At 59.9% G+C, this 21,608-nt stretch overlaps 2 protein-coding genes across 3 annotated transcripts in view; one reads left to right on the top strand and one right to left on the bottom strand.

Moving 5' to 3' along the window:
• Positions 1-222: 222 nt before the first annotated feature.
• CCL25 (C-C motif chemokine ligand 25) lies at positions 223-3,218 on the top strand. The gene is made up of 5 exons (XM_044254915.1): positions 223-292; positions 2,126-2,243; positions 2,346-2,470; positions 2,794-2,913; positions 3,088-3,218. The coding sequence occupies exons 1-5, from the start codon at positions 223-225 to the stop codon at positions 3,216-3,218; spliced, it is 564 nt and encodes a 187-aa protein (XP_044110850.1).
• A 2,460-nt stretch (positions 3,219-5,678) lies between these two features.
• Positions 5,679-21,608, bottom strand: part of FBN3 (fibrillin 3) — a 52,355-nt gene continuing 36,425 nt past the window's right edge. For both annotated transcript variants that reach the window (XM_044255424.1, XM_044255425.1), the window contains 20 exons: positions 21,241-21,357; positions 19,629-19,757; positions 19,001-19,120; positions 18,116-18,241; positions 17,109-17,261; positions 16,918-16,983; positions 16,609-16,734; positions 16,212-16,331; positions 15,974-16,096; positions 15,131-15,265; positions 14,853-14,978; positions 14,018-14,224; positions 12,942-13,067; positions 12,325-12,447; positions 12,021-12,137; positions 9,417-9,545; positions 9,208-9,327; positions 7,528-7,762; positions 6,795-6,945; positions 5,679-6,017 (listed from right to left, as the gene is read on the bottom strand). In XM_044255424.1, the coding sequence (XP_044111359.1) occupies positions 5,679-6,017; positions 6,795-6,945; positions 7,528-7,762; positions 9,208-9,327; positions 9,417-9,545; positions 12,021-12,137; positions 12,325-12,447; positions 12,942-13,067; positions 14,018-14,224; positions 14,853-14,978; positions 15,131-15,265; positions 15,974-16,096; positions 16,212-16,331; positions 16,609-16,734; positions 16,918-16,983; positions 17,109-17,261; positions 18,116-18,241; positions 19,001-19,120; positions 19,629-19,757; positions 21,241-21,357 (2,888 nt within the window). The remainder of the gene's footprint in view (positions 6,018-6,794; positions 6,946-7,527; positions 7,763-9,207; positions 9,328-9,416; positions 9,546-12,020; positions 12,138-12,324; positions 12,448-12,941; positions 13,068-14,017; positions 14,225-14,852; positions 14,979-15,130; positions 15,266-15,973; positions 16,097-16,211; positions 16,332-16,608; positions 16,735-16,917; positions 16,984-17,108; positions 17,262-18,115; positions 18,242-19,000; positions 19,121-19,628; positions 19,758-21,240; positions 21,358-21,608) is intronic.

Raw genomic sequence — 21,608 nt, forward strand, 5'->3', positions numbered from 1 at the left:
GAGTCCCGACCCCTCTCCGCACCCTGGGGTCCCCCCGATCTTGGCTGAGACCAGCGCAGGCCCTACCAGCACTCCTGGTCCCTCCCCTGTGCAGAGGGCCCTGGGGGTCGGACTTGAGATGGGGGTGCTCCCAAGGCCCGCTGCTGTCCATTTTGGGTCCTCATTACCCCTACCTCTCCCTTTACTCCTCAAGACAGCCGAGGAGGAAGCCCAGTCTGCACCATGAACCCGCGGCTCCTGCTCTGCCTCGTGGCCAGCTTAGTGGGTGCCTGGTCTACCATCCACGCTCAAGGTAATGTCTTGGGCCATACCCACCCTGCCTCCTGGGAAGCCCTCCTCTCCCTACCCATCCTTCCTGCCCTCCCCCCTTTGCCCCTCCCCTCCTCCAGAAGCCTCCCTCTTCTATCTCTACCCTGAATTCTGCCAGACAACTCCTGCCCCCCAGGGATGTAGGAACTCCTGGCATTTGTGAACCTCCCCAGGGCGTGCAGGCCCCCCAGCCCCTCCTTCCAGAACCCCCGTGATGCGTCCACAGGAGTTCATGACCCAAGGCCTCCCTGCCAAGACTCTAGCTAGCCCAGGGACTGTGAGGAGCGGAGGGACTGTGGGGAGCAGGGGTGGCATAGCCAGGGTCACACTGCAGTGATGGGACCCTACAGGAGTGAGTGTCCCCCTTCCCCCACAGGCTACCCGTGCAGTCTGGCTGAGAGTTACTACTCAGTCTTCATGAGCCTCAGTTTCCTCATCTGCAAAGTGGGGCTCTGAATTCCCCCTGCAGAGACAGGACACCAGAATCCAATGGGCTGATATTTGCAAAATTCGTCAGTGCCCGGTGGCAACAAAGCTAACCATTACTGCTATTAATGGGGAGTCCCTTCCCACTTCTCCCTCTATTAGGCATCTGAGGATTTGGTACATACAGTGTCCACCAAGAGCCCGGCCACTGTGTCCTGCGTCCCTAGGACATAGGACAGGGCTCCAGGGGAGGCAGCTGAGCCCCAGTATCTGGCTAAGCAGGGACCCTGGCTTGGTCAAAGCCCCAGAGCCACCCCACCCTCCCTGCCCTCCCTGCCCCGCCTGCCCCTCACTGGGCCTGAGAGGCCCTAGCCCTGCTTCCAGGAGACCTTACCTTTGCCCAGGATGGGGCTGGGCTTCGTTCCCCTTGTCCTGCTATCAGAGGCCCATCCTGGGGCCCTTTGATTCTGGGGACAGAATGGCCCCCGGCTTGCCTGGTACTGCAACCCAGGGTCCTTCCAGCACCCCTGCCTGTTGCCCTCTGGGGCCACAGTTTGGAGATGCGGGAGACCACTCAAGTCCTCCTCCCCCATCCTTCCTACTGCACGTGGCCAGAACCCAGGTGTGGCACCTGGAGGCGGGGGTCAGCGGAGGGATGGATCCCACAGGGCCTTGAAGGCCTCTCCCTGTCCGTCTCATCAGGTCCCCCTGCTCATCCTCCCCGGCCCTGCGGGCACCAGCACCTCCTCTCCCAAGCCCGCCCTGCTCCGGGTCCCTGCTCCTCCACCTCCCAGCACAACCGACCTCTGGGCTCCCCCTGTCCCCAGGCTGGGAGATCCCCATGTCCAATTCCGCTCTGTACACATCCGACACCCAGTAGGAACTCGAGATGCCTTTTTTTCAACCAACCAGTAAACGAACAGAGACGTCCTGGTTTCTGGCCCGCTGACTGAGTGGTCACTCTGATGGGGACAGAGGCAGAGGCATTTGAGAGAGCTCTAGGCGGGAGGGCCAGCCTGGAGCAGGAGCTGGGACATCAGGAGCAGCTGGCCAGACCCTTCGTTTTAGAAGGGACTGGGCTGGGCATGGGGGCCCCTGGCCCCCCCTTGGAGCATACCATCTGCACCCCTTGCCCTCTACCCCAGAGCAGGAGTAGAGACAGCTTTGATCCCTCACCCATTGTGTGGTCCTGGGCCCGTCCCAGCCCTGGACTGTGGACCCCCTCCAACTCCTACCAACTCCCCATATCAGGGGTCAAAGGTGAGCCGAGCTAGCCTCCTTATCACCGGGGCTGGGAGGACTGTGGTCTGTTTCGGGGTGCGTGCGTCTGGGGCAGTGCTTGCCCAGTGCGTGTGCACACAGCGACCTGAGCCTCCGGCCGTGTTTGCAGGTGTCTCGGAGGACTGCTGCCTGGACTACCACCGCTGCGTGCGGCCCCACCGGCTCCTGCTTGCCCAGAGCTACCGGCGCCAGGAAGTGAGCGGGAGCTGCAACCTGCCTGCCGTGATGTGCGTGGGCTCGCAGGAGGCTGGGGCGGGGAGGGGGGCTCATTCACAACTTTGCTCTTTGCTCCCACCCTAACCTGGGGACCCGCTTTCCCACCCCCACAGATTCTTCTTGCCGAAAAACAAGGTGCTGTGTGCGAACCCGAGGGACAGCTGGGTGCAGAAGATGACAGACCTCCTGGATGCTGGGAACAAGACCTTCCCAAAACACCTCCGGAGACACTTTCACGGTGCGTGAAACCCAAGCCTAGCATCTGGGGCCTCCCCCTCCCTGCTGTGGGCCCTTGGCTTTCTGAACCCCCAAAGGAGGGGATCAAAGTCCAGCATGCTGACAGCTGTCACCACCCCAAAGAGGGCAGATTGCTGGTGAGTGGAGACTGAGTGAATGAACAACTCTTTCAGCCCAGATTTTTCCATTGCTAGAGATGGCAAACTCAAGCAAATGGGAAGCTCATCAGCTCAAGTGACTAGCCAACAGCTTCAGGCACAGCTGGATCCAGGTGCTCAGAGAGCACTGATGGAACTCTTATCTATTCCTTTCTCTCTGGTACAGACCCCCCCTTTAAATGTGGGAAGACAGGCCCTGGAAACTCCAAACTCCCACCAGCCAAGTTTAGGAGGCCCGGCAGAATCAATAAGAGGGAAAGTTCCTTCCGGACAAAAACTAATGCAGGTAAGGATTCTGATGCTGTGGCTGTCTCTCCACCCATCACCACTGCCACAGGATGAGGGCTCCTGAGCAGCAGACTGGGTGAGGGGACTCCCTTCCGGGACCAAGGAGGCTGGCCCTGTGTCAGCCCTGCAGGCTGACACTCAGGTGGCCATTTACTGCCCTAACCCAGCCTAGGGGGCTTCAGCAAGTACTGCAAGGAAATGACCAAGAGCGGCAGGGCCCCCAGCTCCACTCCAGTCCTGGTCACCTGCCGGCCTCTCCAATCCCTCCTGCAGGACCATGAGCCCGGGCATCTCCAGGATTAGCCCAGCACGAGATGGGCTGGACCTTTCTTCACCACAACGGCCCCCTGCAGCTCTGGGTGCCCCAGCCACCCTGTCATTTGGGCCGAATCTCTGTGCCTGTGCCTGAGCCTGCAACTGGCTACCTCCTATCGCCCCTGCCACATCCTGCTCCTCAGGCAGCTGGAAGGAGAGGGTTGACCTTATTTCGAGTCCCCTTGCCTGCTCCAGGAGCCAGAGTCAACGCTAAGCAGTGGGTTTGTAGAGGACGGTTGGAATACCTCGCCTACAAAGAGCCTCTTGCCACCCGTCCTGGGCCACGCCTGCCTGGGTCCCTCTGAGTCCTTGCAAAGCACCCATCCCTGGATGCTTCTCCCAGACCATGCTTTTCTACAGTTTTTAAATAAACCTTTGACGGAATGCTGTTCCTGTCGGTCACGTTTCATTACAGGCTGTGCATCGCGGCCCCCGCCTGTGTTGAATCCCACGTGACTGTCCCACCCCCAGATCTGTGCTGGCAGTCCTCACAGCGGACGGCTCCTGGGGGACATGCTGGCTGCAGGCCCGGGTGCGAGTCCAGCTGGTGACCTTGGGCAAACCGCTCGTTCTCTTGGCGCCTCTTTCCTCGCCTCTAAAACGGGGCTCACTGTGCTTGTTCTGCTCAGATCCCTGGGCTCAGATCCCCAGCTAATGCGGAGGAGTCCTCTGCAAGCTCTGACAGGGGTCCAGAGAAGCTCCTGGTAGGCCCAGGGGACCAGAACCGGGCCAAGAATACAACCCAGGCATCAGTGACCATCCTGCAGGGAGAGGCAGGGCCATACTCCGGTCACTCGGCCAGACTCAAGCCATCCAACTGCCCTGTCCTCTGGCAGCGTGTTTCCAGCATGACAGAGAACATTCCAGATGAAAACCAAATGCTCCCTCTCTAGAGGACAAGAGGCAGTTTGTGGGCCAGTGGGTCGCCCCCAGGCCCCACTAGGCTATGGAGGCAACTCGGGCAGATTTTATAAACTCAGTGAGCCTTGGTCCCCCCGTGTCCTGTAGAATGGGTGAGATCACTGTTTTTCTCAGACAAGTCAACAGGGACTAAATGCACTACTCTGGGGTGGGGGGTGCCTGCCTGGCGGTCAGGACCCTGGGGTCGTGAGCTCCAGCCCCGCATTGGGTATACCAATAGCTAAAAAAATGAATAAGTAAACTTTAAAAAAAGAATGTACTGTCTGCGACAGGCATGGCCTACACTCACGCTGACCACGTGTCCACGGTCTCCTGGTACGGAGCTGGGCCATCATGGTGCGTAGACGTGGCCCGCCCGGGAACCAGGCAGGATGGCCCAGTTGGTGACGGCAGAGAGGCGGGCCCAGACGCCCCATTTTGAACCCTGGCTCTGCTCCCTGCCACTTAGGGTCACCTTCTGCTCTGTAGCCTGTTTTCCAATCTGTAAACTGGGGATGAGCACAACAGCCTCTATTCCAGGCAGTTCCAAGGACAACGACATGGGTCAGTGATGGAGATTACTCAGAACGGGGCCCGGCACGTCGCACATGGTCAGGAAGCGTGAGCCGTTGTCATCAGGACCGGTGAACCCCACCAGGGCTGCCAGTGGTGGCCACCGGCAGCCTGGCTTTGTGTCAGTCATGAGTCTGAAGTTCACCCTGGGACTCTGGCTCCCAACCCCGGGGCGGAAGGTAGCTTTCACCTATGTCTCACCTGCACGCTTTCTCCTCCAAGCCCCGGGCTGAAGTCTATCCTACCCTCCGGGGCCTCCTGCTCCCTGACCTGTGAGCCTGACCTGGTCTTGCTGAGCGCAGCATCTCCTGACTTCCAGAACATGCCAGAGAGGCAGACTTAACCCAAAATAACTTTATTGTCATCTCTGCTTCTGCTATAATAGCGGCCTGGAACCCTAGCCCACCCCACTGGGGGCTTGAGCATGGCTGTGAGTCACCAACTCTGGCTGGGGCCCCACAGGCTCTTTGGCTTGGAGAGTCAAGCCCCAGGCCCACACCAGCCATCCGTTCCCATGTCCCGCCGCCTCCCAGGGGTGACCCACAGTGCAGTGCAGCAGTGTAAGCCTGAGATCGACCAGCTATAGGGAATCACAGGCCCCTCCTTGACCCTGGTTGTTGGAGGATGGTGCATGCCATGGCTTCCAGCTGGCTTCCGGGGAGGACAGATTGTTGGGGGTTTCCCTGGGCAGAGGCTGGGTTCGCCTGAGGTCAGAGAATTGCATTTTACTCTTCCTGAGTTTTGGGGTTCCACCTGGTCAGTGATCCCATTGCTGGTGGGATCAGTAGCCCCCAAGGCCAAGGCTTCACTGGGGTCACCAGGGTCTCTCTGTGGTGTGTGGTGAGCTGAGTGACATCAGTTTCCCCCAAATCCTGCCAGAAGAGGCAAGGACGGGGCAGTGCCCACGCAGGGAGTCCAGAGATGGGGGCTGCGGGAGGGGCCTGGGGTCAGGCAGGAGAGGCGGGCTCCTCTGGACTATAGCAGCCGCAGGTGCACCTTCAGCCGCAAGGCCCCGCCCCCTGGCGTCAGCAGCCCCTCCGGCCAGGGGCTCCAGGGCCCTGCCACGCTTACCACCTCCAGCTGGTAGGTACCGGGCCCAGGCCTCCGACGCCCCAGCTGCAGGGAGCTGAGGCCCGGGAGGTGATGCATGCGGAAGAACCCTGGTTCGTTGCCACGGGCAATGACATAGCGGACCCGTCCCCCCAGGCTCTCCAGAGCTGGCCGCAGCTCCAGGATGTGCTCAGCCCGGCCCAGGCGGGAGAGGTTCAGGCCCAAGGTCAGCGGGGCCTCCGAGTCGAGGCTGGCCAGGCTCACCTGTGGACAAAGACCAGGCAGGTGCCTGTCAGAGGTGGGGAGAATCGGAATGCAGAGGGTAGGGGCCACAGAGAGGAGCTGCCTGAGAGCTTTCCGGTTCCCCCGGGGTGGGGGTGGTGGCTACGCTTCCTGCATCTGGGCTCTTTGAGAGCCCCCTGTGTGCAGATGACAAACCCCTCTTTATGTGAGCTGCTCTGAGTGCGCTCCTGGTCCTGGCAGCCGGACAGGGCCCTGAATAAGCCAGCAGCCTCACTGGCAGGCTAACCCGGGCTGCGTGACGCAGCCAGGCCTAAAGGAGGTGATCTGTGTTTTCTTCCTCTTGGCTCTGGGCACTGCTGTGTTTGTTCCACCTCATTTACATGTCGAGGGGTGCTTTGTGGTTGTGTTAATGCTAGTCCTGTTTCCCGGCCCTTCTGGTCTGCAGACTTGAGCACCCGCCCCCAACCCGTCTTCCTCAGACATGTGCTCTTGCTGACACCTGCTGGCTGTCTTTGGTATTGCCGGCAAAGCCCAGGGAGGGGGCCTGGGGGCAGGGCAAGAGGTGGGGGGCAGCCCCCCATCCGTGGGTGCCCATCCCAGGAGCCCCAACAACCTGCACTCACTCTTACAGACGCAGGGCCCTACCCTTGTGAAGCTTATGGAAAACAATGGCAACAATAGGAAAGGGATAAAAGCGAGGGGAAAATAGGGCAAAGTAATGCATATTTGGTTAAATCTAATACTGAAAGCCCCTCAGACCCAACATTCCTATCTCACTTCTGCCTTCCTTCTCCCCACCTGGTGACGGCCGTAGGTGCTGCGCCGTGGCCGCTCATGAGGGGGGAGGCCATTGACCTTGCACTCATAGCAGGCTTCGGATGGGGGCAGCTCCTCCTCGTCTGGGGTCTCCTGGGGTCCAGGGCTGAAGCCCAGGCCAGAGACACAGTGCCTGGGCCAGGACAAGGCGGTGATGGGTCTTCGGGGGCAGGCTGCGGGGTTCTGCCCCCGCCACCCCCTCCAGCTCCCACTCTCCATTCGGAGCCATGTTGCTCGTGGGGACGGGTGCTGGTGTGTCAATGTGCAGGAGTGCCTCGTGCGTGTGCCTACACATGCGCATGTGTGCGTGCATCCCTTGGCTCCCCGCGGGCAGAGATGTGGGCCTGCAGGCACCCCATAGCGCTGGTGTGTATTATGTGTGCACGTGTGCACGCTAAGATCTACGAATGCATAAGGGTGACTGGGGTGCTGGCATAGGCGTGAGTCGTGCAAATGCTCAAGGGCACTACAGAGAAGTGTGCACCTACAGGTGTGGATGTGCAAATACGCAGGTGCACCACACAAGCAACTGCACCAGAGTGGGGTGTGAGCTCACGTGTGCACAGGCAACTGCACCAGAGTGGGGTGTGAGCTCGCGTCTGCACAGGCAACTGCACCAGAGTGGGGTGTGAGCTCGCGTGTGCACGCATACATGTGCACACAGATGCTCTTGCGGGGTTGGGGAACCTCGGCCCACCCCCCTCCAGCCCCTCACCCTTGCCCAGCCCGGAAGTAGCCTTGGGGACAGCCGCACAGGAAGCCACCAGGGGTGTTGGTGCAGCTGTAGCTACAGGGCCCGCCCTGGGCGGCACACTCATCTATGTCCTGGCAGCCCCCCAAGGCCTGGTCAAAGTCAAAGCCAGAGGGGCAGACGCAGCGGAAGCCGCCCAGTGTGTTGTGGCAGGAGGCGCTGCCGCAGGCCGCAGGGGACAGCACGCACTCGTTTTCGTCTGTGAGTGGGGAAAGCAAGAGAGAGAAATGGGGGACGGGGGCGGCTCTTTGCACCCCCAGAGCCCCTGCCCACCACTGCCAGTCCACGCGCAGTTAATTCAGGCCCCTCCTCCCTCAGAGCCCTGGGTCAGCGTCACCCTTCATCAGGCTCTGCGTAGATCCTGGACTAGGTCTGCCTCACCCCTACACTCCTCAGCTGCCCCAGCCCTGCAGTCCTCCTTCAAAGCATTTCTCAAAATTTCCCAGAAATCCCAAATCGCGGAACAATCTAGAATGAGGTTTCGTACATGGCACTCCTGACACTGGGGACCGGATCATTCCCTATGGTGGGGGCTGTCCCGTGCACCACTCGACACTGAGCAGCACCCACGGCCTTCACGCACGAGATGCCAGGGGGGGCCCACCTCTCAGTCGTGATGAGTGGAAGGTCTCTAAGACATTTCCAAATGTCCCCAAGGGCGCAGAACCATTCCCAGTTGGGAACCACTGGCCTAATTACTTCTGGTCCCCTCCATTAGAGAGCCAGAGAGCAGGGATGGAGTCTGCTACTTGGCCCACTTCTGTATCCCAGGACCTGAGGCAAGGTGGGTCCCGGCAAACCACAGCGGGAGGAGTGAGAGACCAGGACGGACTGGCAGCGGAGGGGAAGGTCTGCGCAGTCCCCAGGGGCCAACCACTACCGGGCAGGACAAAGACGGAGAATGTAGCCGAGAACCCACCATCGGGGGCAGGAGGAGAACCAGAGAGAAGGCAGGGTCAGAGAGGCGGCAGGAGAGCAGGGACAGCTGCGTCAGAGAGGCTGAGGGAGGAGAGAGACCAGGAGGTGCAGACAACGGTGCCCAGAGCAGGGGAGCTGGAAGGGCCTCCAGAGAGCAGACCGACGAGGGTGGAGAGTGAAAGCCAGACTGTAGGGGAGGAGCGGAGAGAGGTGATAAGGATGAGGCTGTCATGAGGAGGGCTTTGAGCACAAAGAAAAGCATGTGATGGAGAAGGTCGGGTGCCGAAGGCTAGTCCCCCAGACAGAGGGGCCTCTGCAACAGCTACGGAGAAGATGCGGCGCGCACGCTCCTATTCCCTAGGGCCACACCCGTGGCAGGCATCACTAATCAATCCCAGCACTCTTTCCTAGGGATCACAGGTACTGACTCAGAAGCCTACTCCACGGAGTCCCACCCAGGCCACTACTCCCTAAGAAGTGGACTTGAGCTTTGCCCAGCTTGCTCTGCGGCCCCCGGACTCCCCAGCCTCCCCCGCCATGGAGGTGGGGGCAGTGCCCGACCTCCCAGGCTGGACCATCTGTCCTTTAGAATTGTCCCAGCGTCCTGGGTGAGGGTGGCTTATTGTGCTTGTCCCAGCATCCTTGGTTGGGGGGTGGCTCCTGGTTGTCTGCTCTGGGTGGATCGTGATGGGGGGCCCCGGCTTCCTCCCAGCCCTGGACACTCACCCACACACTGGCTCCACTGCGAGTGCGGGGTGAAGCCCCGAGGGCAGGCGCAGCGGTAGCCCCCCAGCTCGTTCTGACAGCCGTGCTGGCAGCGGTGGGGCCCGTCACACTCGTTCACATCTGCGAGACATGGTCAGGGCCGGATGGTCTGCCTGGAGGCCCTCTGGACCGCAGCCCGGGCCCGCACCCCACCCAAAGCCCAGCTTTACCTTCACAGCCACGGCCAAAGCGGTCCAGGGCGAAGCCTTGGTGGCACTCACAGCGAAAGCTGCCGGGCGTGTTGTGACAGTGTCCACGGGTGCCACACGGGCCAGGCTGAGCCAAGCACTCGTCATTGTCTGCAGGGGACAGAGAACGGGGTGGTGGTTTGGGTGACAGCCTAGCGGTTAGGGGATTCGGGTCAGAGACGACCATACTGGACCCACTGCCTGATCGACGGTGTGTCTTCAGGGTGAGTCACTGACCCTCTCTGTGCCTCTGTTTCTCATTCTGTGAAGAGATCTGGATCCGTCCCCATCTCCCAGAAGTGCCCCAAATATTCGAGATCACGCACGTATAGGACTTCACTCCACCCCCTCATCAGCATTGCCTCCAAAGCTATGCAACCCGGGGTGGCTGACTTGCCCTCCATGGGCTCATGGGGGGAACCCCAAGGATGGGGTGAGAAGCGACACCGGAGAGCTTGCTCTCTTCTGCCTTGTGAGCACAGGAGAGAAGGCAGCTGTTTGCAAGCCGAGAGGAGAGCCCTTACCAGAAACCGACCTTCCTGGCACCCTGACCTTGGAATTCCAGCTTCCAGAACTGTGAGCAGCCCCCATCTACTGTTTAAGCTCCGCCCCTCATTGCGGTCTGGGGTGTTTTTGTGACAGCAGCGCAGCCGAGATAAGGCTGGTAATGGTGGTAATGGCCCAGGCTGGGGTTTGGGGAATAACACATTTCTGGCGGGGAACCCTGGTTTTGGCTTCCTAGAGTATGAAGATCCTTGACCCTAGACACTTCCTGCTGGGGACGTGGAATCTCTCTTGGGTGCAAGGGACACAGGGGACATGGCACTTCTAAGCCGGGGAGCCCCTGTATCTGCTCGTGGACACACCCCTATCTGAGCTACCCCTTGTGGGGCCCAGGATTCCTGCCAGGACCCACCAGAGAGAAGCATCCAGCACTAGGGCAGTTACTCTCCATTGCATCCAGCAAAGCAAACCGAGGGCCGGGGACCTTACATGGTCATGTAAGTTTGATCCTCTAGTTCAGGCATCAGCAAACAGAGGCTGGCCCCCCACATGGTTTTTATAAATGAATTTCACCCGCACTTGGCCACGCCCATTCATTGGTGACGCACTGTCTGTGGCTGCTTTTGATCTACAAGGCCAAGGCTGAGTGTTTTCGACCAAAGCCGTATAGAACACAGAGCTAAAAACATCTCCTATTGGGCCTTTGATAGAAAAAGTGTGGCATGGGGTGCCTGGCTGGCTCAGTGGGTTAAAGCCTCTGTCTTTGGCTCAGGTCATGATCCCAGGGTCCTGGAATCGAGCCCCGCATCAGGCTCTCTGCTCGGCGGGGACCCTGCTTCCCCCACCCCCCGCCTGCCTTTCTGCTTACTTGTGATCTCTGTCTGTCAAATAAGTAAATAAAATCTTAAAAAAAAAAAGAAAAAAGAAAAGAAAAACTGTGGCAATCCCTGACCTAGCTAGCCCAAGACCTCCCACGAGGAGTGCAGGCTACACAGGTGTGGGAGAGGAATGGTCTGGAGCCCTCGGTCCGTGGGAGAGGAGTCCCACGTGAGCTTGCCCGGTGTATGGGCGTGTGTGCTGGCCCAGGGGCCCCCGCGTGCGTAGAGCCTAGAGCTCCCCACATACAAACGCCACGTTGGACGTGCTCTTCAGAGACGGGGAAAATAACCGTGCAGAGTACAAGAAACGCATCTTGTTTCCAGGCTCAGAAGGCTCGGCCCCGGATGGGCGCACGACTCACTCTTGTACCTCCTTCAGCCCCTTGTACAAATGTCCCTTTTGAAGGGCTGGGACAGTCGGTGACAACAGTGGGCTGGCCTCTTGGGTTCACTGCTGTGCCCTCAGGGTTTAGGCCAGGGCTAGGCAAATCCCTTCTGCAAAGGGACAGCTGGGAAAAATCTGTGTGACTTTGTTGCAACCACTGGGCTTGGGCTCTGCTGTTGTACCTCCAAAACAGCCATAGGTAAATGGAAGGGTGTGGCTGTGTGCCCATAAAACTTTGTTAACAAAATCAAGTAGGGGGCTGGGCCTAACGGAGGGGATTGGAGTGGGCATCCCTCTGGGCTAGAGCACTGCCTGGTACACGGGAGGTCTCAGTAGGTGCTGGCTGAATGCATTAGTGGGAGCCTGAATAGGGCCACCCACGGCTGACCTTGGCCCTCAGAGGGGGTCTCATTCTTTCAAGCCACAAGACACTCAAAAGTGATGGGAGTGGCTGATGCACCGGCAGCCAAAGCTGTGAACCGACTTCCCCTCTGGGTTCTGTGAGCCCCTGGGGTTTTGGGAGCACCCTGGGGAGCTCTAGGAGAGAGACCCAGCAGGGACTGGTCAGGGCAAAGGTAAGTGTGCTGGGTCAGAGTCAGAGGGATTCCTCAGAGCAGGCCACCCACGTCCCTAGGGTGAGGAAGGAGACTGCCACCGGGGTCTGAGCACCCACAGAGTGCGGACTTTGTTCTGATCACCTGTGTCTGTGATGTCCGGCACACTCTCAGCGCTCGCTATGTATTTGGGAAATGAGCGAAGGTTGGTGCCTTGCATCAGCCGGGGGGGGGGGGGGGTGGCGGGCGGGGACACACGACTCACCAAGGCAGGCCTGGTGGTGCTGGGTGAAGCCGGGGGGACAGCGGCAGGTGAAGGAGCCGACAGTGTTGGCGCAGAAGAACTGGCAGTTGTGTTGCCTGGAGGAGCACTCGTCCAGGTCTGCGGCACAGACGGTCCCCACGGGCTCAGAGCAGGGACCCCTGTGGCTGGGGGCTTCCCAGGGGAAAGACCCCAGGGTTGGCATCCAATGCCACGCAGTGGGGAGGGGATGAGAGGCCGGGGACACTCCCGGGGCATCCCAGGGGGACTGGGGATGGAGCCCCACAGGGCCTGGGCGGGACATCACCTCTGCAGGTCCTGCCATCCTCCTCCAGCTGGTAGCCTCGGGGGCAGGCGCACAGGAAGCTGCCCTCGGTGTTTTTGCAGAGGAAGGCACACGGTGTGGGGGCCTGGCCGCACTCATCTATATCTAGAGGGTCGGCAGGGGGTCAGACAGATGTTCCCAGAGACTCAGGGTCCCGGGGTCTCCGCTCAGGCTCTAACCAACTAGACTCTATGGGCTTACATAAGGATTTGGCCCTTTTTTCACTAAAAGCCAGAGAATAGACATGTTTGGCTTTGCAAACCACATGGTTTCAGTTCCAACTACTCAACTCTGCCCTTGCGGTGTGAAAGCAGCCACAGAGCGAAGGAAAACAAATGGGCGCGGCTGCGTGCCAATAAAAATTTATTAACAAATAAAGTGGAGGGCCGGACTAGTCCCTTGAGCTGGAGTTTGCTGATCCTTGACTTAGGTGAACATCTGCTAAAATCTCCGGATGCACAAACCACCACAAGGAAAGTGATCAGGGCAGGGAGCTGCTTCCGGTTCAGGCCAGAAGCAGGGGCTACGCGCTGCGCAAAAGGGGCGGGGCCGGGGTGCGGGTGGGGAGGCGGGGCCGGGGTGGGGGTGGGGAGGCTCACCCAGACAGGCCGTGGCCGCAGCATCTGGCCTATAGCCAGTCTGGCAGCGACAGCGGAAGGAGCCAAGGCTGTTGATGCACTCGCCGTGGGGGCACAGGTGAGCGAGCATGCGGCACTCGTCCACATCTGGGAGACACGCAGGGCTCCGCTGCACTGGCCGTCTGGGGTCACTGGGGCACAGCTCTTGTGTCCTTGTGTCCGCCAGCCCTCTCCCTGGGGCCATGCCAGCCTCTATGTCCCCTCCCTGGCCCCAGAGAGCCCATCCTTGGGCTGTGAGTGGTACCTCTGCCAGCAGGACACACTCACGAAGCTCCTTCCACACACTGAGAACACCTCGCGGGGACACACTCCCCCCACCGCCTCACCAGGGCACCCACACGCGAACACGGAAGCACAGACGCACACACACTGCACACCAGCCACACACTGACGCTCCTGCAGACTCCCAAGGCTACCCCCTCAGGGGCTCCCCTGTCCCCCCAGACATACCCTCACAAAGGCACTTCCTCCTCAGCCCCTGGTGACACGGCTGCTTCCTTGGGATGACTAGTCTGATCCTCACTGACACACTGAAAGGGACACACTCGTGCAGAGACACACTCACACTCACACACGCACCTACCCTTGCGGACGCTGGCTAGACTCCAAACCGCATGGATGGGCTCGGTCCTACTCAGCCACCTTCTGGTACCTTCTCCTCATGCAGCCAGCACACACAAGACACACCCAGTTCCTCCCCTCACTGGCACACTCACCTGCTCACTAACACGCTCACACACTCAGTAACACACAGAGACACTCTCATGACCGAGCTTGCTCACAAGGGGACGGCACACCAGCTCACACTGCTGCAGGCTCATTCACGAGTCCACAGAGAACAAAGAACACACACCGGCTCACCCTTTCAACTCAGTTCACACACGCACACAGCAACGAACAAGCCCCAGTGCACACTGGCTCGCACACCAGCCAGCACAGAGAGGCACATGGTGAGGGTGGGCCCCGGTTCACACTGACTCACACACCCCAGCTCCCTCTAGGACACAGACCTGACCATGAACAAACTCGCCACCCACCTTGGCCTTCAGCGGTGTAGCCGGAGCCGTGGGGACACAGGGTCCTGTGGGCAGAGGTGCCCGGCAGGGGACAGAGCTCACAGTGGGGCCCCCATCCCCGGCCGCCCCCGCAGCAGCACTGGGCCCTCGTGACGGCCTCACCGCTGCTTGATGGAGCCTGGCACACGGCCTGCAGCACCTCGGAGAAGCAGGGCCCCTGCCGGACGTCTGCGGAAAACGGGTGGAGGTGGTGGTGGGCGGGAGAACCGTGCCATCTGGGGGGCACCTTCCCTGGGGCGTCCGGCAGCCCTGAGAGTCTAGCAAGGATCCCAGATGTGTCTGACATGCTGTGTGTGGGCACGGGGTGAAACCCTTCAAACCACCGTCTCCCGGCCCCATTAGATGCCCTCTGTGGGCCAGGACCACAGCAGAAGCAGCAGACCCACAGGGCCAGAGAGATGCCTGCGGCTGCAGAGAGGGCAGCTTCCCAAGGTCAGAGGGTGGCATCTCCCAGCGGCGGAGAGCATGGATGGTCAAGGGCAGCCCGGAGGCCAGGGAACACTGGGGAGGAGGCCCGCAGAAGTATGCGGGACAGACAGTAGGGACAGAGCAGATGAATGACGTGGAGGGGACAGACTGGGGACTGGAGTGGGTGAGGAAGAGGAGGCTGCTGGTGACTGCGGGGAGCTGGCGTGCAGCTCAGCCCGGTGCCAGAGCACCTCTGAGTCGGAGTCTGGGAGGCAAGAGGGTTGAGCTGGCTCTGGGGTGATCTGTGTTGAAGGCACCGGCTTGGGGAGACCCCAGGCAGCAGTGCCACGTGGGGGTGGCCGTGTCCGTTGTGCTGGACCACACTCACCATGACATTCGGTGCCAGCGGGGCTGAGGCGGAAACCCTGGTCACAGTCACACCGGAAGCTGCCCTCGGTGTTGACACAGCGGCCGTTGGCGCACAGGCCGGGCTGAGCACGACATTCGTCCTCATCTGCGGTGGGGGGGATGAGGCAGGCCACCGGGGAGGCCAGAGCCCCCCAGGCCAGCCTCCCCTCACCCTGGAGAGTCTCCTCCTGCCACATTCTCTTGCTTTGATTTCTCTCCCCCCAGGGGTGTCCCTGCACCCCCAAAGCGCCCCCATACCTGTGCATCCCTCCCTGGAGCTGGGCTGAGGCCGCAGGCCTGGGGGGCAGACGCAGGCGAAGGTGCCGATGAGGTTTTTACACAGCATGCCCCGCTCGTGGCAGGCCTGCTGGCCATCCGCACACTCGTCCACATCTGCCGGTAACCAGGGACAGAGAGCGGCCAAGGTCAGGCGCACCGTGGCCTGGCCCCAGGCTGTGGGGGCCTGGATCCCACCTCCTTCTGGGAGCCCCAGGCAGGGCAAGAGTGAGGTTCGTGAGGTTCCTGCCCTGTGCCCAGGCCTCTGGAGAAGCCGAGGGGTCAAGAGCGGACCCCTGCCTGCACCCCATGCCCATATCTGAGTCTGGGAGTCTCTCTGGCCTTCACCACAGCCCGTGGAGCCCTAACCCTGAAGGAGGCCTGGAGGCCCCAAGGCCCAGCCCAGAGCTTCTCGGCTCTGACACTGAGGACACTCGGGACAGGAGAGCCCCCTGTGATGGACAGCCATTCCAAGCTCTGTGGTCTACTGACCAGCGTCCCTGGCCACTCCATGCCTGTTGCCCAACACCCAACTGGGACAACAGAAACTGTCTCCAGACGTTGCCACGCCTTCCCTGGGGGCACAGCTGCGGTCCTCACTGTCCTACTCAGCTCTAGACAGACCACCACAGCCACTGACCTGTGGGACTCGGGACCCCATTTCCACAACAGAGGCGCCACTCACAGAAGAGCCCCCATAGCACCCCACGTGCCCCAGGGCTTCCCTCTCTTCATCTCACCCTGGGGAGGCCCAGGCTCTCAACTCCCTGTATTCTCTAGGACCGTGACCCAGCGAGCCCCCACCACCACCGCAGCCGGTCCCACCTCGGCACATGGCTCCGTCCTCCCGCAGGGCGTAGCCGGCCGGGCAGGTGCACACGTAGGAGCCCTCGGTGTTGCGGCAGCGGAAGGCGCAGAGCAGGGGGTTCAGGGAGCACTCGTCCACGTCTGCGGAGGCCAGTGCAGGCGCCGGCTGGGCAGGGTAGGCTTGTGGAGTCCACGCCCCCGCCCCCAGGGGCGCCCTCCGTCACACTGCCCAGCTCCTGGACCGACAGGGTCGTACCCTCGCAGGTCATCATGGGGCCAGGCTCGAAGCCCTCAGCGCAGGCACATTCAAAGCCTCCGATGACGTTAGTGCAGGTGCCTTCACCGCAGGGGTGCCCGACAGAGCACTCGTCCGTGTCTGGGGGCGCGGAAGGGGGCGGTCAGGGCCCATCCCCCCCCAGCAACCGACCTCTGCAGGCCACACAGGGCCAGGTCTGGTCTCTGGGCGGGATGCAGGTCAGGCACGCGCAGGGTGCTGGCCAGAGTGCGGGAGTGGATGAGGGAGTGAACCACAGGGAGGAGGGTCCAGTGGGCGGAGCGAGTGACAGGGGTTGAGGGACAGGATCCTGCCTTGGGTGGCGCCTGCCCTGCCCACCCTACTCCTTCCTCCCAGGGGTCGCGGGCTGGTCACGCACCCACACAGCGGATGCCTGTGAAGTCCAGGCTGTAGCCAAAGGGGCACTCGCAGCGGAACGAGCCGTCGGTGTTGACGCAGACGCCGTTGGTGCAGACTCCGGGGCTCTCCGCACACTCGTTCACGTCTGCGGGCGGCAGGGGGTGCCCGCACAGCGTCTGTCACGTCCCAGCCACACCCAGGCGCTCTCCCTCGCCCCCGGGGCCACCCACTGGTCGAGGAGGGAGCCTGAGACTTGGGAACAGGGGCAGAGCTCAGACAGAGGCGGGCGGCGGAGGAGGGGCCCTTAGCACGTGGGCGAGGGGCTCACCTTCCCGAGCGTCATCCGGGCCTGGCACCGCCCCGTGGCCAAAGGGGCAGAGCTCCTGAAAGGCAGCTGGACACCAAGAGGGAAAGGGGGTGAGGGTCGGGAGCCGGTGCCGCCCCCAGGAGCCCCTCGAGCGGCTGCGGGCGGGCAGGCAGACGGAGCCGCGGGGACACCGGACGGGGCGGGGCGCTCACCGCTGCCCTCCTGAGGACACAGCTCGCAGGGGGCGTCCCAGCCCTCGCCAGGCCTCTGGCTGCAACAGCACCGGGCCTTGGTGGTGTTGAAAGCTTTGGCCACAGAACACGTCCCGGCGTCAAAATGGGTGAAGCAGAAGCTCCGCCGCGTGTCTGTGGGGTGATGCCCAGGCAAGCATTGGAAGGGTCATCGGCGATGCCGGGCTGGGAGCCGGGTCCAGAGAACCGCCTACCCGACCCTGCCAGCGGCCACTCAGAACCCCACAGGCTCCTGACCGTGGTGATTGGCTCGGAGATGGACACGTGACCCACCCTGGGCCAACGAGGGCCAGCCCCCGGACCACGGGGGATTCCTTCCAGGCACACCCCACCTCCACAGCGGTAGGGGTGCCCCCTTGCCAAGGAGAGCAAACTCAGCCACACTTATTCTTGGCTCAGAGGCCCCTTCTTGGAGAGACAAAGTGATTCTGGCGAGCCAGAGGACCTGGGACTGGAGACCCCAAATCCTTGTCGTGGACCGCCCCTCCCCCCAGTCCTCAGCCCTAGATTCTCCTCAACCCGAGACTCCTCCAGGCCACGTTGGGATCCGAACAACAAACACGGGTCGAGTTGCCCGGCCCACCCGCTTGTCGCCCCTAACGTGGGAGAGAAGAAGAGGCCGGCTCGGACCGGCTGAGCTAGCCCCCACGGGACAGGGCTGGGCTAGCTGAGATGAAGCCCGCCCAGGTAGGGCAACCGCAGCCCCCACAGGACGACCAAAGCCCAGGAGACCAGGTTAGCCCAGCCTGCACCAGGATAGCCCTTCGCAGAAGCGACTTGTCTGGCCAACAGGTTGTCTGGCCTCGAATAACCCCACCCATACAGAGAGCACCTCTGTCCAGGGAGGGCTCCGGGAGATCCGAGATCCACACAGAAACTGCAGCCCCCTTTTCTGGCTGACCAGCCCCTCTCTCCCTCCCTTCCAGCTCTTCTCCAAGCCCTGCATGCTTCTCAGGCCACAGACTCACCAAAGCAACGGTGCCCATTGTCAGAGAGGACAAAGCCAGGTGGGCAGAGGCACTGGAAGCTCCCGGGGCTGTTGGTACAGGTGCCAAAGGGGCAGAGGTTGGGTTCCTCCAAGCACTCGTCAATGTCTAGAGGGCCGGGACACAAGCTGAGTGGGGGCAGGCAGGGCTTCTGCCAGCATAGGACAGCCTTGGCTGCCAGAAGGGGCAGACAGAGTGGGGGCCCAGCTGGGGAGGGTCCAGGGACCAACGCAGGCCAGGGGCCTTCAGGACCCAGCATGAGCCAGAACACCAGGTGGGCTGTTTCGGGGTGGGGGTGGGTGTCTTTCCCAGAAGGTGTCTCCAGGATAGGGATCACAGTCAGGAGAAGTTCGTCTTTAGAGACTAACTCTGTACAAAGCTAATCAAGGTTGGATAAACTTAACTTACACTGGAGGAAGTTTGCTCAGGGTAACTGCTAGGGTAGCCCTATCGAGGTTAGCCCACCCTGTGCCAGGCTAGCCCATCTGCTTAGGCCAGACTGGTCCAGATTAGCCAATGTGGCACAAACTCACCCAGTTGGCCAATAACACCAGGGGAGCTCAGGTCAGACAGGCCAGACCAACCATCACTCATTGAGTAAGGTGTTCTATGTGCGGTGTGACCCCACACCCACGCCTGTTTGATAGGATTCATGAGGAAGCCTATGGGCCCCAGATAGAGAACCTAGACCAAGCGGCCAAAATGATCCTAGTAACAGTAATTGTGAATGGAGCTGTGTTAGGTGCTGTGCTAAGTACACCTCCACCCTCACCATGACCCCAGCTGGCATTCCCATTTTACAGATGGCAAAACAGAGGCCCGGACGTGCCTCCTTGGCCCCAGAGCAGAAGGCGGGGCTGGACTCACCAACACAGCGGTCACTCTGCACCTGGAAGCCAGGTGGACAGATGCAGCGGAACGAGCCCTCAAGGTTCTGGCAAGTGCCTGGCAGGCAGGTTCCCGAGAGGCTGAAACACTCATTGGTGTCTGTGGAGAGGAAGAGGAGGGGTCCCAGCACCAGCCCATGACAGGGGACAGGGAGCAGCTCCTACGGTCAATGCATGATGGCCAAGGGCCCCAGAACAAGTTCTCCTGCATCCAGGGGAAGGGCTAAGGCTCAGGAAGACAGGCACAGCCAGGGAAGGACCCTCCCGGCCCTCAAGTGAGGGTTATACACCCATGAAGCCACGTGGCATCCAGGGGAAGGAGAAGCAAGGTTCCTGATCTTAAGCTACATACAGACCCTTTTGTGATTTCTGTGGCACCCATCTAGAACCTTGTTTAAGTCAGCCTCACTGTAAACCGAGCAGAGAGACCCATGTGGGGTTCGATCCCAGAACCCTGGGATCATGACCTGAGCCGAAGGCAGTCGCCTAACCAACTGAGCCACCCAGGCACCCCTCTTCTTCTTATACCTTGAGATAAATGCCTGATTATGAAATGGAACCATGATCGCTTGGAAGGTAAGCTGGGAGCAGGGGGCTGACAGACTCACCCATGCAATTCCTCCCATCGGCTGTGAGCTCGAAGCCATCCTGGCAGAGGCAGTGGAAGGAGCCGGCTGTGTTAACACACTGGCCAGATCGGCAAACCTGCCCCACCAGAGTGGTGCACTCATCCGTGTCTGCAGAAGGGGTATGGGCAGGCGGGGGTCACCCACAGTCTAGGGACCATGAGCTTCCCTTGTGCTTTTGTCCACATGGAAGTTACGTGGAGGGTAGTGACTTTAGTTGATCCTGTACTTATGTGTGAGGCTCTGTATATTAACCTCCCACTAGCCCATGAGGCAGATACCAATATCGTAGCACTATGCTATGAATTTGCCTCTGGGTACTCCAGTAGCTGAACCCCACAAATTTTGTTTGTTTCCATTTTCATTTAATTCAAAATATTTTTTGATTCCCCTTATGCTTTCTCCCTTGATCTCAGGATCCTTTAGCAGTATGCTGTTTCATTTCCAAATAGTTGGGGATTTCTCTGGATGTCTTTCTGTGACTGATTTCTACTTTAATTCACTTATATTCTGAGGACCTACTTTGTATGACTTGAATTCTTTTAAATTTGAGTGTTTTAAAAAAATATTTATTTATTAATTCTGAGAGAGAGAGAGATAGGCATAGAACACGAGTTTGGGGGAGGGGCAGAGGGAGAGAAGCAGACTTCCCGTGGAGTGGGGAGCCTAATGTAGGGCTCGATCTCAAGACTCTGAGATTATGACCTGAGCCAAAACCAAGTGTCCAACCCTTAACCAACTGAGCCACTCAGGCACCCTAATTCTTTTAAATTTGTTAAGGTTTGTTTTATGGCCCAGAATATGGGCTGTCCTGGTAAATGTCCATGTGCACTTAGAAGGATGTGTGTTCTGGAATGTTCTATAAATACTGAGCAGGTCTAGGTGATTCACATTGTTGTTCAGGTCTTCCCTAACCTTACTGATTTTTTTCCTTGTCCCCCCCTCTTCCTGAGGGAGGAGTGTTGAAGTCTACAACTATAACTGTGGGCTTACCTATTTCTTTTTCAGTTCTGTCCATTTTTACATCATATGTTTTAAAGCTCTATTGTTAGATGCATATGATTTTACGGTTGTCATGTCTTCTCAGAGAATTGCCCCCAAATATATGAGTTCTCTCTTCATTTCTGGTAATAGTTGTTATTACAGCCCATTTGGTCTACAATTAATATAGGTAGGGACTACTATTAATCTCCTTTTTGCACAGGAGGAAACAGGAGCCCAGAGAGGTAGTTGACTTGTCTGGGGTCACACAGCAGGCAGGTAGCAAAGCTGGGATTTGGATTCATGCTGCTTGGCCCTGGAATGCATGCTTTTAACCACTGCACTCAGCCATAAGCCATCACCCGGGTCTTCGCTGTTCTCCCTGTCCTGTCCGCCTGCCTCCACGAAGCTGAGCATACACTCTAGCGGGAGACCCCCTGGCCCGGTGGTTGAAGAGGTGTGGGAAATCTTGAAGTTGTGGGGAAATTTTGTAGTTTTCCTGAAGGGATCCCTGGGGCCAGATCCTTTATTTTGGAGGGGGACCCTGAAGCCAAGGACCCACTTTTCGGGGGCGGGGAGCAATGAGGCCTGCCCCCCAGCCCAGGTGGCTCACCCACGCAATCTCCGCTGTGTGTTGCCACGAAGCCAGGGAAACAGAGGCAGTTGTAGGAGCCGATGATGTTCTTGCAGGTCCCGTTTCCACATGGCTGCCGGTCACACTCGTCGACGTCTGCCGGAGCAAAGCCCCCAAGCCCGATCCAGCTCACCCACGGCATCGGGCAGCGCAGGGAGGGAGGGCCTGGCCGGACCCAGCCCGCCCCCCCTGCACCCAGTCCCGTTCAGGTGGACGGGCAGGAACACCTGGAGGGTAATGGCCGAAAGTGCCCCTGGACCTATTTATCATTCTTGTTTTGCAGACTGAGGCCCAGGGGCATGAATAAGTCATTTATCCAAGTTCTCAGGTGCCGGGACTCAAAGCTG

This window comes from Neovison vison, chromosome 6 (genome assembly GCF_020171115.1).
Source record: "Neovison vison isolate M4711 chromosome 6, ASM_NN_V1, whole genome shotgun sequence".
NCBI classification, from domain to species: Eukaryota; Metazoa; Chordata; class Mammalia; order Carnivora; family Mustelidae; genus Neogale; species Neogale vison.